The sequence below is a fragment of the Herpailurus yagouaroundi genome, unplaced genomic scaffold (assembly GCF_014898765.1).
Source record: "Herpailurus yagouaroundi ecotype Mexico unplaced genomic scaffold, PumYag 195, whole genome shotgun sequence".
Lineage (NCBI taxonomy): Eukaryota > Metazoa > Chordata > Mammalia > Carnivora > Felidae > Herpailurus > Herpailurus yagouaroundi.
In genome coordinates, this window is record NW_024412426.1 from 19166330 (window position 1) to 19182999 (window position 16670).

The 16670-nt window shown below is 38.8% G+C and overlaps 1 protein-coding gene across 3 annotated transcripts in view; it reads left to right on the forward strand.

Annotated features, from left to right (window-relative positions):
* RC3H1 (ring finger and CCCH-type domains 1) overlaps window positions 1-11300 on the forward strand; it is an 86188-nt gene extending 74888 nt beyond the window's left edge. For 2 of the 3 annotated variants that reach the window (XM_040446745.1, XM_040446744.1), the window contains exons 18-20: window positions 925-1098; window positions 2001-2116; window positions 3707-11300. In XM_040446745.1, the coding sequence (XP_040302679.1) occupies window positions 925-1098; window positions 2001-2116; window positions 3707-3857 (441 nt within the window). In that variant the 3' untranslated portion in view covers window positions 3858-11300. The remainder of the gene's footprint in view (window positions 1-924; window positions 1099-2000; window positions 2117-3706) is intronic. The other variant, XM_040446746.1, reaches the window with a different exon arrangement.
* Window positions 11301-16670: the final 5370 nt, after the last annotated feature.

The following is a 16670-nucleotide window of genomic DNA, read 5'->3' on the forward strand; positions in this document are numbered from 1 at the left end:
TTGCATGAGAGCATAATCTTTGAATTTAGTAAACTGAAGACTATATTCTGAAGACTGTATTCTGATAAATACATTTTCCCCATCTGGAGAGAAAAATAACTGTTAGAATATTAGTCTTTTGTTTCTACCAAGATCTTTAATAAGTAAGGCATCTCCTTAGAAATTAAAAAAAAAAAATTTAGGGGGAAATAAATTTTTAACTAATTCTATCTTAGACTCTCTTATTACCAAGACCAACAGGAGATTTTTTTTTTTTTTTTTTTGGAACACATGTCTGGCTTGTGCTCTTATATAAGCAATAAGGTTTAGAATTTTTTTTAACTGTGTAATACTCATTTTCTGTCTTCATTTGCCATTGTTTTCTTTACATTGGTCCAGAACTTCTTGCTAATTCCTGTTGTAAAAAAAGAGAATGCTGTGTTTATGTTTATCATCTTTAGTTGATTAACTTTTTTAAAGATTCAGACCATTAACTCTGTAAAGTGTTATTCCTTATCCTGATAATTTATGGCTTTTTGTCTTAATTGAAATTTGTAGACCAGTTTTCTGTTCCAAAAGAGTATTGGCAGCATTTGGAAGCTTGCCACATGTTTAACTCATTATGGTTAAAAATCCTTGCCATTACTGAGGTTTCACAGAAATAAATTGCAGGATTTACTTCAGAAAATTCCATTTAAAAAAGGGGGAAAGATGTACATTTGTACTTGACTTCTCTTCCAAATATTCTTTACTAAGTTTAAGTCCCCTATTTTTTCATTTTAAATTCAGATGGTACTCAAATCGATAGTGCCTTACCATTGCATCATTTTTATTGCAAATATCTTAGTGAAAGGTATTTGAGGCAATGTTCTGGATTGGGCCTGGTCATTCTGTGCATGGTGTGAAATGTGTTGAGTTGTGTATGTGCTTGGCTTTATGCACTAGGCTGTTAGTAACAGGCTGGTGTTGCAGAGGGAGGTGAACACCCTGGCAGGCCAGTCCCAGCCACCACCACCACCACCTCCAAAATGGCCTGGAATGATTTCAAGTGAGCAGTTGAGCTTGGAACTGCACCAGGTGGAAAGGGAAATCGGGAAGAGAACCCGGGAACTGAGTATGGTGAGTGTTACGGGGGGAAAGGGTGGGGCCGGCTGGAGGGGCGGGGGTGTGACCAGAGAGCGTCTGTGTAGTGCTGTCCCAGAACTCAAGCCTCTAGGCTCATCACCCCAGGGCACTCCAGTGAAGGATTAATACTCTGAATAAGTCTTATGAAGATGGGATGCCTCCTGGTTTTATTCATTCCTCTCATTCCCTTTTGGTTTGAGTATATTCTTTGTCTTAGGATTCTGCATTATGAAAAAACTTTCAGGGAAAAAGGTAGTTAATTGGAGGTTATTAAATTACTGTTAAACATACTGACTAGGGAAGCCGAGGGGTTGGTGTTTATGATTTTGCAATACCATTATGTTATAAAAATATGTATTCGCAAAAAAACATTCAGTTTTTATAGCCCTTTAGTTATTGCAGACCTGTGTTTTGTTATGAATGAAATACAGTCTACACATTCCTTCTTGAGGAGTTCTATCCATGGATGTGTTTGAGGTTTGCTTCCTAGCGCACCAATACTGATTTTAGTATATTGTCGAACCGTCCCCCCAGGTTGCATGGGTAATTATTGACTTTTGTTGCATAGTTTTCACATTCCTTCTAAGCAGATGAATAGGTGTTTTATTTTTCTGCTTTCAATAAGTATATTATAGGTAGTTCTTATATTTTGGCTTATCTTTTCTAAGGCATCAGGTTTTCTCATTTCAGGCATTTTCCCCCTTGTTTTCTAGCTTTTTTAGTGAGTAGATGTACTCTGTTGTTAGGTATGTCTCTCAGACTGCCTGTTCCTTTGGTCATTTTATAAAGACTGAATATGATTTATGGATCATCAGTTTATATTATCTATATTTGATCTTCTTTCATTGGCATTATAAAATATAAGGTAATTAAATTTACTTCCTTCTTCTTCCAAGGAGAACCAGTGTTCTCTGGACATGAAAGGCAAATTGAATACAAGTAAGCAAGCAGAAAATGGACAACCAGAACCACAAAGTAAGGTTCCAGCTGAGGACCTTACATTGACATTCAGGTAAAGAAAGGGACATTTTCCGTAGTCTTATATTATTCAGTCCTGACAGAAGTGCTCTCGTAAATATGATTTTAAAATGTCATTATTGGGGCGCCTGGGTGGCTCAGTCGGTTAAGCGTCCAACTTCAGCCAGGTCACGATCTCGCGGTCCGTGAGTTCGAGCCCCGCGTCGGGCTCTGGGCTGATGGCTCAGAGCCTGGAGCCTGTTTCCGATTCTGTGTCTCCCTCTCTCTCTGCCCCTCCCCCGTTCATGCTCTGTCTCTCTCTGTCCCAAAAATAAATAAACGTTGAAAAAAAAATTTTTTTAAATGTCATTATTCTGTATACATTGAGAAAAGAATATTTTTGTAGAAGTTTAGTTATGAAACTTATTCTTACTTATTTTTATGAGTTTTAAAACTTATTTTAGAACAGATCAAAAATTGAATTTTCTGTTAATACCTAACAAATGAAATTTTCTGTTCCCATTTCCTTCTTTCTCCTGTATTATAATTTACTTAAAACCAACGTTCACATTTTGGTGTATACCTTTCCGGTCCTTTTAAAGCATGTAGATATTTAGCTTCTTTCAAATCCACCTTCCACCCTGTCCCTCCCTCCCTTTTTAATGTTTATTTATTTTGAGAGAGAGAGAGAGAGAACCAGCATGGGGGAGAGGCAGAGAGAGAGAGAGAGAGAGAGAGAGAGAGAGAGAGAGAGAATCTCAAGCAGGCTCCATGCTGTCAGCACAGAGCCCAACGCGGGGCTTGAAACCACGAACTGTGAGATCATGACCTGAACCAAAACCAAGAGTGAGAAGGCTGAACCGACTGAGACCCCCAGGCGCCTCTCCTTCGGGTATTTTGGGGGCATTTGCTGCATAGTCCTGAGTTGTCTTCCTGGTGAGAATATAATAATCATTTCTAATCCCTGTTGCTTTCAAGCTTTGGTTTTAGCTATTTAAGTCCATGCATTGCCCTGGGTTCAAAATAATTTCTTATACTAGTAAGCCTGCTGAAGCAGGAGTCAGTACTTTTTCTTAAAGTCCAGATAGTAAATATTTAAAATTTTGAGTCTTATAGTATATGTGGAAACTCTCAGCTCTGCCATTGTAGTGTGAAAGCAGCCACAAACCATACGTGAACAAATGGGCGGGTTGGGTTTCAGTAAAACTGTACTTAGAGGAACAGGCAGGTGGTTAGCCTTAGTTTGTCAGCCTCTGTACTAAAGCATGATACGGAGCTGTAAAAGTTTAAAAGCTAGTTGCATATTTTTCCATACTATTAAAAGAAAGGCCCTATTGGGGCACCTGGGTGGTTCAGTCTTAGTTAAGCTTCTGACTTCAGCTCGGGTCATGATCTCGCAGTTCGTGTGTTTGAGCCCCGCGTCAGGCTCTGTGCTGACAGCTCAGAGCCTGGAGCCTGCTTCGGATTCTGTGTCTCCCTCTCTCTCTGCCCCTCCCCTGCTCGCACTCTGTCCCTCTCTCTCTCAAAAATAAATAAACATTAAAAAAATTTTAAAAAAAGGAAAGGCCCTGTTGATTTTATTCTACTAATCATTTTTGTCTCTCTCCTTAAAATTCTAACTTTTTTTTTTTTTTAATGTTAACAGTGATGTACCAAATGGATCAGCATTGACACAAGAGAATATCAGCCTCCTGTCAAACAAGACCAGCTCTCTGAACCTATCAGAGGACCCTGAGGGAGGAGGTGACAACAATGACTCCCAGAGATCGGGAGTTACTCCCAGTTCTGCTCCCTAAATGATGAAGAATCCTGCTTTTATCTTCTGCTCCTGATCAATTTGTGGGGTAGGGTAGGGAGAACAGATAACTTCTAAACATTTTCTCTGAGAGTGGTCAGAGAAATCCAGGAAAAGTACCGGAGGCAATGTGCACAAACACCACTACTAAAAACAAACCCTGCACATAGTTCACATTAATGCATTTTTTAATTTAAAAAAAAAAGAAAAAGAAAAAGAAAATTAGCAGTATCTGCAAGCAATTCAGATTAAATTTGTTTTTGTTCTGTGAATGAACTTTATTTTAATAACTTTGGACGCCTTGGATCCAGGGCTTAAAAAAAAAAGAAGATATTATATATACACTCTGTTTGATTAATTGTATGATCTTAATGAAGTAGGTTTTTCTTGTATTTTGGTATTATTACATACCCAGTGTATAATTCCTGACCCCCAATCCTTTCCAGCTTTGACAACCCCATAAATTAAAACACACAGAAAGCACCGGCCTGTCTGAGAATTCTGTGGTGCTTGAGAAACAAAGAGACAGTAGTAGACTACTTATTAGAAAATGTGCAGCAAACCAACTTTTCCAAGAGCCATTACTTGAAAGTCATAATTTTCTTTCCCTTTCTGGTTACTAGCTTGATGTGTGTTTTTTCATATGGCACTAAAACTTTCTGTTGTTCAGGAGGGTTTTGTTTCTATTTCAACTTTCCAGAGAGATAATTACCAATTAATTTTTGAAGTCCTTTTCCACATAATGGATCCTTGCATTCTCTTAATCAGAAAGCCAGGCCAGTGTTTTAGAATGATTAGATTTAAATGGAGATTGTTTTAAGAATGAACTGTAATTTATTAGTCCTGGGAGATACATGATTGGTATATTACCTGTATGGAGCTGCTGGTTAGAAATTCGGACCTGTGCTTTTTCAAATTTTAAACTTCTGCTAAAATCCTAGAGTGTTAAAAACAATAATAATAGGAAAATCAAGCATGTTTTAAAACCACAACACTTGAACTGAAAATGAACAGTCACATTATTTCAGTGGATGTTTTTGTTTTGTTTTACTGTCAAAACCCAAAAGTGTAAAATAAAAAAAAAGTCCCTGGCTTTCAAATAGATATGGCAAGGACAGACTGCCAGGATCTTAAGGATGGTTTATGAATTGACTAGCTGTTGCTGTTCAGTATCCTTAGCACCAGTAGGTAATAAGTACCTAAAAGTCAGTTTTCAGAGACTTGACTTTACAATAGTGATGAGATTCTTTATGAAATTATTTAGTTCTGCTGCACATATTCTGATGCCATGTGTCTATACTGAACTAAAACCCTATAAAACATGTTTTGTGGGGATTATTTGATACAGTCACCCTCCCCATCCCTCTGTTTGCCTGATTTTTAAAAAGTTCCCTTCTGGATTATACTACTAAAACAGAAAGCACTGGTTATGTAATAAGTTACTGCATTGCTTTGGTTGGGTAAAAGCAAGAGTTTGTATTTTTCTTGTTTCTTATTTTCTTAACCCTTTACTCCTGCTGAGGTCATAACAACCTCAGTGTAAGCTCTGTGTCCATCATACTGTTAACTGAAACAAATGGGGGAGGGGGGAGGGAAATACAGTCCTGCCATTGCCTACCAGTAGGAGAGTCCAAACAGAACACTCTTTTGAGTAGCAATTATTTAATTTGCCCAGTCAAGGCACCGTGTTTATATACTATTTCACATTGAATTTGATTATGCCCTACAGACCTGGCTGGTCAAGGATTTGATATACACATATTGGCTTGGGATTCGAGCTTTCTTTTTTATTTAAATAAAAATTTATATATATTATATATATATATACATATATACATAGCTATATCTGTATATATATTGGGTATGTTTTAAGGATTTTTTCGCATGAGCGCAGCTGTTGCGACAAAATGACTGATTGGGAGGTAGAAGCACTGAATGAAGATGAGGCATTTCTGCATTTGATATCCATAGTTTCCTTTAAAAAAAAATACACTTGCTTTTTTTGCTTTTTTGTTTGTTTTCTCTTTTGCTTAAAACCCTCTTACACATAAGTGCTTATTTTTTGGGAGAAGGAGAGAAACTGTGTGTGTCTGACAGAGTCCCAAGATTTTTCATTTCTTTGTATAACCATAAAAGGCAACATTCTTGGCCTCCAACCTTCTGTAGGCAGATTTGGGCAGGTTGTATTTCTCCTTTGGACATGTTAGATAATTCCTAAGTTTTAGAAGCAGGTGGTTTATTTGGAACTCAGTGAGTCTGGCACTGGAAGGGAATTTATGAGTATTGATTTTGTTGAGGTTCAGAATAAAAGTAAAAGTCCATTTTGGGTATCCATTGAAACATTTCATAACCCAACTTCTGTTCTTGTTTTTATATCCTTCAGATATACTCCTTGCTTTCACCATTTTGATTTTGTAAGCTAGGCAGGAATAGGCATTAACTTATATAGTATTCCTGCTCTGAATAAAACCTGAAAAGCCACTGTTTTCAGTTGACTCAAAATCGTCTCTTTCACTTTCTAAGGTAATTTCATTGGGGGGGTGGGGGGCTTTGGGGGCCAGGGCAGATCCCTTAAATTGTAGCCTTAATTCTAGCTGCACCTCAGGAAGGGCCCCGCACACTCTGGAGGAAATCTGGTTGGGTAGAAAGGCAGAAGAATGATCCCCTGCCCCATTGTGCCTATGACTTACTTGTTTTAAATTGGTCATTCTGCCTTATCTCATGGAAATTCTTAAAACTTTCCTGGTGTTCACAAACAGTTTTAGGAATTAAATAAAACCTCCAAAGTTTAGATTTTTTTTTCCTTTTCTCTGTGAAACACTTTGTGATAATGATGAGCCTGTAAGGGTATGTGGCCTATTTGGGCAAAACTGCTGGACTCTTTAACTGCTTTTTTGTCAAAACCTGCAAAAGGCACTGATTTTTTTTTTTTTTTTTTTTTTGTCTTATTTTAAAATGTCTGCCTTTAGAGAGAGTAAAGAGATTAAATGAGTCAGATAGGAAATACAGTTTTTATGCTTTCTACTTATTAAAATATTAATTTCTTCTGGAAATGACTTTTATTTGCTTTTCACTGAATTCAGAAGCAAGACTCTGACATCTCAGACGAACATGAGCAATTCTGAAAAGATTAAGGTAGGCGTATAATAAGCATTGTGTTCACTCTTTTTTAGATTACAAAACTAGGATCTTAATTTTTTTAAAACCAGGATATTATTATAGCTAGGAATATAAAAGTACTTTGACTTTTTTTTTTTCAAGGTATCTCTGGAAAAGCGTAGAACTAAGAATAAGGTATCTACATGCAGTTTCCTAACTTATATGTAGTTATTTTGCCTTACTTATAGATATTGTCACAAGATAAGTCCAATAGCCGCCCTGTCTTGGGTAATTTACAGAAGCTGAAGTGACCAAAGATCCATTCTTTGTTACTTTTGTAATCAAAAGAACAGTTAATTATAGCATAGGTTTCTAGTAATAGTATTCACATAAGACACTATTTCTAATGCCAGCTACAAATATTCACCTACTCAGAATGTATACAAAATTATTTGGTATGGCATTAATGTGGCTGATTCCCTTCTCTCATCTTATTTCCCTTCCCTTCTCCTGGTCTTTCTCTTGTATTTATTCTTTTGCCTGAAAGACATAGAATTGATATGATTCTCATTTGCTACCATGAATATGTAACTCCATCAGACTTTCCATAGGTCTTTAGGGTTGGAGCTCAAGGGTTTTTTTTTCCTGGCCCTTTTCTATCTTGCAAATTCCCCCTTGACTTACCCACTGCCCTCCCCAATCTGCAACAGTGACAGTTTGCTGCCTCAAAACAGAGCATTCAAATGAATTCGCTTAGCCAATAACTTCTGTGAAGTTGCCTTTTCTAATGGTGTTATTACTCAGTGATGCACAAATGTGGTATTTGCCCTACTGGTAGGCAAACAAAGGTCTGGTTAAGAATGGTAACCTGCTGTTTTCTTTAAAGGAGAGCCAAAGACTTGTGCTTTACTCTGTTTTGCTTGGGGGGATATAGCCATTTTGATTGTGAAACCTTTTAGTATTTGTGAGTTGATTGTACTGTTAAGTAGATTTATCTAAGTTAACTGTTAAAGGTAGCTGGCCTTATAAAATGTAAAAGTAATGAAAATTCATCAGTTTCTCTAAACCAGTGAATGTCATCTTTTACAATATTGTGTGTAAGCAGTCCCCCTGTTTTTTGATATTATCTTGTCATTGTAGCATCTTGTGTGTTTTGGCTTTTCACTTGTGTCTGAAGGACAATCTGTATCACTATGGTCACGCTGTGGGACTGGGTAAAAAAATTCATGAGCATGTGACTGGTGAGAAATAAACTATAGTCACTGCATGTGAGATTATATTCAGATTTGGAGAAACACAGATTCTTTTCACTAAAAAGTATTTGATTGCTATTAAATCCAAGTGGTGATAGGGATCTTACCATCTTTTTTCCACTTTCTTTCTGCTCATTTTAAAAAATTGAGTAAAGGTTTCATATGTAAAATCTACCTGTAAAAAAGCACCTGTAATGACCTATATTTTATTAAAAAGAAAGACCTGGTTCCGTTTTAAGAGAAATTAATAATCTGCCTGGAAATTAACTGCAGCCTTTACTTAGATTTATACCCTGAAAGAGCCTGATTGTGTTTATTTTTTAGTTGGTGATACATGGTTATAGCGTTGCAAGATGATCTGTTCCCGGAAAAATCAGCCTGTCCTTAAAAATTTTAGCAACTAAACTAAAGCAAATTTCCCTTCCGACATAAGGGAGTGGACACATAAGCAGTTTGCTGGTCTTATCGCTGTACTTGTATTGCTGTTCCTTCTTCATACCGTTCTACCTTGGACAACTATGGCTTTTTGTTTATTTGTTGCTTCAGCTCAGCTTTATGAAATTTTCCTGCTGAAATTACTTATGGGGAGTTATAGGTGAATTGCAGTTAATATATTTTTTAATTCTTAATTCAACTTTTCTGAGCCATTTGAAAAAGAAAGCTGTTTTTGGCAAGGTACTATTATAGTAAATGCCAACTTAAGATTTGGGTTTTAAAATGTTATTGCTTTGACTGCTAAAGATGTTTTCATATATAAAAGATTCTAATTTGATAAGTAATACTAGTTATAATGTTAATAAAGAATAGGACACTGCCACCACCAGGAAGAAGTTACACCTTTTAATAATAAATGTGTTCCCAATAGGTGGATTTTCAATACTGCACTGAACAAAGTAGGTAAAGAGTCCTTTGAAATCCTATTGTGGTAAAAGGACTTAACCTCACCACTGGAATCCTTGTTTTCAGAGCCTCCCAATTTTCAGGCAAACACTGAATTTCCTTTAAATTTGTTTCCTGAACAAAACATCCCTAGAGTAATAACCTTTATTTTCACAAGAAAATAAGACACAATAACCCAAGAGACAGAAGTTAAACCTCAATATAATACTGTGCCCAAAAATGTGTATGTAGAAAAGTAAAATCCTGTGGAGTTAGTCTATCTACTAGATAAGGTGACTTATTTTCTCGTATTGAGGTCTCTCTGTTTCTGGTTGTTTCTGTTTTGTTTTGTTGTCTTTAACGCTTAGGCAGACAGAGCTCACAAGTCTTTGGCATCCTCTTTAGCTTGTACGCTCAGAGTCATCTTATAACTGGAAACTGTCAGGCAGGCCCTGCTCCCACCCCAGCCACTGCATAAAAGGGCCAAGGAAAGGATGGGATGAACTATTGGATAATTGGTTGCCTGCTTGTGGCTGGTCTTTGGTTGGGGCGGGTTTTTGCCTGTTTTTTTTTAAATCACCATTTATTAGTGTAATCTCTCTTCAGTGATTGGCTGCCATTCTTACAATAATATCTAAACAACTCTGTAAAATATTCCTCTAATTTAAGGTATTTTAAGCTTTTCTTTGTCATTTTTACATCCTCTGTTCACCTAAGGCACTGCCCTGAGAGCTATATTTTCCAGGTGTGTGGTTGCCTGCATTTTCTTTATCACCCCCTCCAGAGACCTCCCACACACACTCCCACCTCCTCATCCTTTCTCCTCTTCTCACCTTCTGGAAATGAAAGGAACTTGGGTGGCGGGGGATTTTTTTTTTTTTTTTTTTTTTTTTTTTTTTTTCTTCATTTTATTCACTGATCCAGGGGCTTCGTTGCTTACTTTATGATGATGTGACTTTTTGGAACAAGAGCAATGGAAAAATGAATTAAGATGATGAACAAAATCTTTTACCCACTTAAGCATTTTCCAGTTGTGAGATTCCTCTTTTTGTGTGCTCTCTTTCCCTTGTAACCCCTGCTACCCTTTTCCCGTAACTATGGTCAATTTGGTCTTTAGGCTCATACCAGTCTCCCCGAGACATTCTGCAGTCATTATCACCTTTTTGGGTGGATTTTATTTTGTTTTATTTTGTTTGTTTGTTTGTTTTTAAATAACTTTGTAACATTGATGCATATTTGCTTGGGATAGAGCTTGTGTAATTTACCAATCGTATTGATTGTATGTGATTGTGCCCTGCAGAGGTATATTTAACAAGACAAGAATAATCTAGATTAATAAAGGAGCCCATGAGATTTGAGTCAGGTTATAAATGACTATGAAATCACTTAGTTTTGGATAGTGAGACTTTATATCTCCTGTTTGTATAAATCAGTGCTAGACAAAATACCATTTTTTAAAAGTTCTCTTGCATTCCTGTTTTTTTCCTTGCCTCAGCTCCCTGTTTTTTCTTGCCCGCCTCCACCTACCTGTTCAGAAATAAAAATATTGAGTCTTAAAGTGACAGCTGATTTTTAAATTGGTAATGTTTGTGAAATTTAACTTTTTCCAAATGTTTTCAACTTTTTTTTTAAGTGAAGATAAATGGGTTGGAATTTCACAAGCTATGAATAATCCTTTAGCGTCTAGCAAACTGTGAAATCTTATTTGAAGACTTTATCTCTTGAAAGTTCTTTTGGAATAGGAAAAAGAACCCTGTTTGAAATGGACCATTTTCTTCTCTTTTTAATGTGTTTATATTTCCAGTTTTTAAAGAGCCTTCAAAACAAGTGAGGTGGAAATCCAGAGTAGTCGGAAGATGTTTAGGGCAGCAGAAATCTGGGTCTGAACAAGTACATGTTCATTTGTTGGGTTTTTAAGAGGATTAGGGCCATCTTTTTCAATTTTGTATTATTTGTGTGCATGTTGTTTATATCAAAGATGCCACATTTTGTTAAAACGCTGTTTCCTTTCTTTATAACCTTGGAAACTGACTCAGCCTCATGTTGCTCCTGAGTAGTATTAAAAGCTCCCATGAGATGCAGATAAAAGGGTTATTTTAACAAGTAGAAGGAGGTGATTCACCTTTTGGTTTGTAAATATATGAAAATGTCTACAAGGTCTTTATCTGCTTTCTGTCAGCATTTATATTAAATGATAAATTAATGAGGAGAAACGTGTAGTCTTTTTTGTAAATGAGTCTGTGCCATTTTCTTCTAACCTTGGGATTATCACACCTTTTAAATATTTTTTTAACATGAAGAATAATTATGTAACACGCACAAGTAAACGCATACGTGCAGTAGCCAATTTTCTAGCGATACCACAGAAATTAGTCCAACCTTAATGATTATTTTTGAGAGAGAGCACAAGCAGCGGAGGGACGGGGGAAACAGAGGATTCAAAGCAGGCTCTTTAGTGACCACAGTGAGCTTGATGTGGGGCTCGAACTCACAAACTGTGAGATCATGACCTGAGCCAAAGTCAGGCACCCCAGTAAATGTCTTTTTTTTTTCTTTTAATATTAATTTTTTTATAAACGTCCATACTTTAAGAGAAGAATACTACTCATGACCAGTGAAGGTTATTTACTCCTCCTACTAACAATTAGCAATTAGGTGTCCTTTGTTTGGTACCATACTTGACCTCAAAGGAAGGAACCGTAGTAAAAAAAAAAAGTTCAGGGGTATGAAGGATGGTAACTACTGCAGCCATCCTTGAATGTTACAAAATCTAGAGAGAGAATTCCAGGACCAGCCCTGCCATCTTACCATTTACCTAGGCCTACCCTCCCCACAAGCAATTTTCTGACCCCTTACACTGAGACTCACGTAGATTAACAGGAGTTTGTTTTTTGTATGTATTAGCACGTCATTTACAGTATCCAGCTAATCTGTAATGATCAGTTAGTAAATCCTACTTTCCAACATGGTGGCCCATTGAGTACTTAATAATATGTCCAATACTGAGAAGATAATGCTGCCTTTATCCTCAAGGAGCTTAGACTCCCAATTATGGAAATTGACATGAATATAGTTTAAAAATTGGTAACAATCATCAACAAACCACTAAAATTACCAAAGTATTCAACCACAGTTGTCCTCGGGAGAGCAAGGAGCTGTGAGGATACACACAAAGAAGACTTAACCTTGCTTGGCTGGGTGGCAAAGGCTTTCCTGAGGAAGTTGCGTTGAAGGTAAGACTTTACGAATGGACAGAATGGCAGGTAATGCTGGAGACAAGAGAGTCCTAGTCAGAGAAAACAGGATGTGTGGATTTCTTCTTTCGAAAGAAGAATCTGTGCCCCTGAGACAAAGTGGTGGAGGCAAAAGTAGAGGGAATGAACGGCATGAGAGGAGGCACAGCTGGGTCACAGAGGCCTGCAGACAATGCTGAAGTATTTGGCTTTTATTCTGGAAGGAAATCCAAGGAAAGGTTGCACGCAGGGGAATGAAGGGATTTGATTTGTGCCTCTTTACTCACATTTATTGGATAGCTTCTGTGTTGGTGCTTCTCGGACTTCACGTGCACACGCATTACCTGGTGCTCGTGTTAAAGTGCAGTTACGATTTCAGCAGGTCTGGAGTGGGGCTTGGGGTTATCTAATGTGCTCCCAGGTGATGCCGGTCCTGTTTGGCCAAGGACCACAGTTGTGAGTAGCAAGGTTCTATGTCACAGGCAATTTTAGAAGCAGAAAGACCCAGTTTCTGCAGTCAGACTTGGGGAGTGAATGAGTTGTAAGACATAATTAGCATGACCCGGGGACTGTTTCAAGGAAAATGCCTAGAGCTGGAGAAGCAAGGTGCTTCAGGAAAGCTTTTACATCTGAAGAGTTGATTTGTAAAGGTAGGAAAGGGATTCTAAGGTGAGCAAAGTGGGGAGCAGACGCTGCATCCCGGGAGCGTGTACACACCCCCGTGCGTATGAATGTGGCCTTGCAATGGGAGACAGCTAGGAAAGTTAGTTTGAGGCCAGGCCTTGAAAAGCTTTGCATACAATTCTGAGCCATTTGGATTTTATCTTTTAGCAAGTAAAAATTAGTAAAGATTTTAAGCCAGACTGTGATGTGATCGTTGTGATTTCAAGTGGCAGAGAACCCAGTTGTGAATCGGTTGCCGTCAGTAGAGTTAACAAGAACTAGTACGGGCTGGCCAGCACCAGGATGGGGAATGAAGAGGAGGGAGGAACTTCGCAGAGAGTGTTTAATTGAGCCATAACTTGACAACACATGGTACAAGCATGACTGGCATTCTTAAATGCCCAAACAGGTGCCCTCAAAGTCAGTTGCTTCCCCTGCTTCCCCTGACCAAGCACTAGGTCTAGGTCTATTCCTATATCACCAGCTTAAAGGGGTGGGGGGGGGGAATACCTTTGCAATATCAAAGCTCTTCAAAATAGTTTCAAGGAAAACCTACAGTCATCTCAATTTATCATCCCCTTATCCTTGCAAAGCTAAAACATTCAGGCTATTATGATCTAAAAGGTGCCCTCTGATTTTCCTTCGGCCCGAAGCCTGCCCTCCTCGTCATCTAACTGATTGGGCTTTTCGTTACCCTGACAAGCTAGGGAAACTGCTGAACTCTGGGACAGACTTAGGCCGTGATGCAGGTGGCCTCTCCAGAGTGGGCCGGCCTGTTGGCTGTAACTGAACCGCTCGGGCTTTCCCTTCAGCACCATTCCCTGGTTAGCTGAACTTCGGTAGGGACACAAGATGCGATTCCGTTCCATGTGGGAACAGCCTGTGCCCAACCAGCATCTGTCGCTTTTTAGCACTAGCCATCAGGAAAGGGTCTGAAACCCACTGTGTGTGTCCTGATGGAATAAAAGCTACCAAGCCACATTCATCCCTAGACCCTCATTTCCACCTCACCCCTCAAATGGATTTGGATAGATTTGCTAAAGCAGCCCTTGGCAGAGGTGGGTAAGAGATGTCAGTCACATGATTGACCTGTACTTATCAAAACACACACCCTTGGCCTTAGCTTTACTGTCAGTTTCTTCCTGCTGCTTCTGGGTTTGTCCAACCCACCCCCTTTCTCCAGAGAACTTTCCCCCATACCTCTTCCTCTGCTCTCTTGCCTTTTCCTCTTCTCTATTTTTCTTTCCCCACCTACAACTTCCGGAACTGAAGTAAGACAATGAACTTTAACTCCATGTGACTCTCTCCCAAGAATACCCTCACCCAGTATTTCTGAGTTTACACAAGGTGTCAGTTCTGCTGGATAATTAAGCATTTTTAATAACCTTTACATTTAAAGTATTTTTCTGTCAATAAGTAGACAAAACTACTCTGAACCTGGGTTTCTTCAAACTCAAATATTTATTTGAGTAGCTGGTACATTGAAGACCCAGTGGCATGTGCACTGGGCATGTTCAATAAATATTTGTTGCTTTGATTTGGTGTCCCTGAAACTAAAGCTGAACTTTCTAACAGTTGTGAGAACTTGAGCAAATTCCAATGAGATGCTTTGAGAATCTTACCTAAAAACTGCCAAATGATAATGCAGGATTATTTTGATGAACTTTATTTCACCCTTTGTTAAAATAGCATACTAGAAACTAGAAACCCGGGGGAGTTGGAGATGGCTCTGTTTTTCCAAAAATGGAAAGATGTTTTGCCAAATTTCCATGGAAGAGTTAAGCTGTGAGTTACTCAGTAACCGACGGCAGGAGCTCAGCTCTACTGTTTGCTCTCCACCAAGGTCTTACTCTTGGAGCCAAAGGGAAGAGTAAAACAGGGCGGGGACATGAGAGAATGAACAGCGAGGATCAGCTAATTACCTGCTCAGGAGCTGTTTCTGAGCCTAAAGGCAAGGCTAGGGAAAGGGGAATTTGTTCATTTTGTTACTGAACTTGAAGGCAGCATTCACATTTTTTTAAGTGTGTTATTTGAGAGAGAGAATGCGCACAAGTGGGGCAGGAGCAGAGAGAGGGAGATAGGATCCAAAGCAGGCTCCACCCTGTCAGTGCAGAGCCTGGTGCGAGGCTCAAACTCCTGAACCATAAACCATGAGATCACAACCTGAGCCGAAGTCCAACACTTAACCGACTGAGCCATCCAGGTGCCCCTGAACTTTAAGGGAGTGTTTAAAAAAAGAGAGGGTGACTGAATGCTATATTCTTTCCTCTCTGTGGCCCCTAACACAGCAAAGCACAGAGAGGCCCTGGTTACCACTTGGAAAATGAAGTCTGCCTCCAATTGCAGAAATGGTTAGAAATTACCAGGAAAATTTTGATTTAAACATATTTGTATATATCTAAATATAAACAATTGTTAAAACATGACAGAATATTGACGATTCTGTGGGTGGGAGGGGGAAACCCAGATTTGTTTGCCCAACTTTTTTTCCCTTTCCTCATCAAACCAGTCTGAGATGAACTAAGAGGAAAGGGGTTTCGGGGTCATGAAAATCTAGACAGTAAAAAGGCAAGGGGTGCTGTATGAGACCCAGCGACTACGCTGATGTTAAAGACACCCAAGACCAATTGAAAATCTCGTTTGAGGGGGCGCCTGACTTCAGCTCAGGTCACGATCTCACGGCGTGTGGGTTCGAGCCCTGCATTTGGGCTCTGCTGACAGCTCAGAGCCTGGAGCCTGCTTCGGATTTTGTGTGTGTGTGTCTCTCTCTCTGCCTCTCCCCAGCTTGTGCTCACTTTCTCTTGATAATAAATTTTTAAAAATTGTGTTTTAATTATTAAAAAAAAGAAAATCTTGTTTGGAATGTGCATCAGAGACAAATGCTTTCTAATAAAATATGTGTAACCAAGAAAGAAGGTGGAAGTCCTTGGGTTCATTCCTGCTCCTGGATTTGGAGGGAATCATAGACAAACTTTATAGAGAATATCCACAGGAGGAGAACCAGGTGGTGACATATAACCCCTGCCCCAAGAACAACAATTGTACGCTGAGTTTTAATTTGGAGAGACAGACATTTTCTTCATATGTACCTTATAGGAGCACAAACCCATGACACAGGCACACAAAGGGTCTGAATCTCAACTTTGCTAGCTTTGTAATTTGGGTCAAGTTCTTAACCCTTGTGAATAGCAGTTTTCTTATCTGTTAACTAGGCATAATAATATCTTCCTGGTATAGCTGACAAATGAATTATATAAGCTAATGCCTGTAAAGCACTTAGCATAGATCCTGGTGTATAGTGTTTTAAAGTGGCACCCATTCTGATGGTCATATTCAAAGATTTAAAGGATTTTACCTAAGCTAATGCAAAGTAATGGTTACATTATAGACCATGGATTATTATACAGCCATTAGAAATTTTTTACCAGGCAGGGTGCACCTGAACACCTCTGTTCCACCTGTAGACACTGAACTGGGCGTCTCTCACTCTCCTTTTCTCCTTTGTTAGGAGCCCAGGGCTCATCCAGCTTCTAGATCTTCTCTGGTGCTGCCACCACCTTCATCGTGGCCTGGTTCTCCCCTCTCCCCAAGTCTCCATGGAATAAACACTGACACCCTTACTGCTCACAAAGTCCAGACTTGTATGAATAAGTGATACACGGGCATGTTAAAACGTAGAACGCTAGG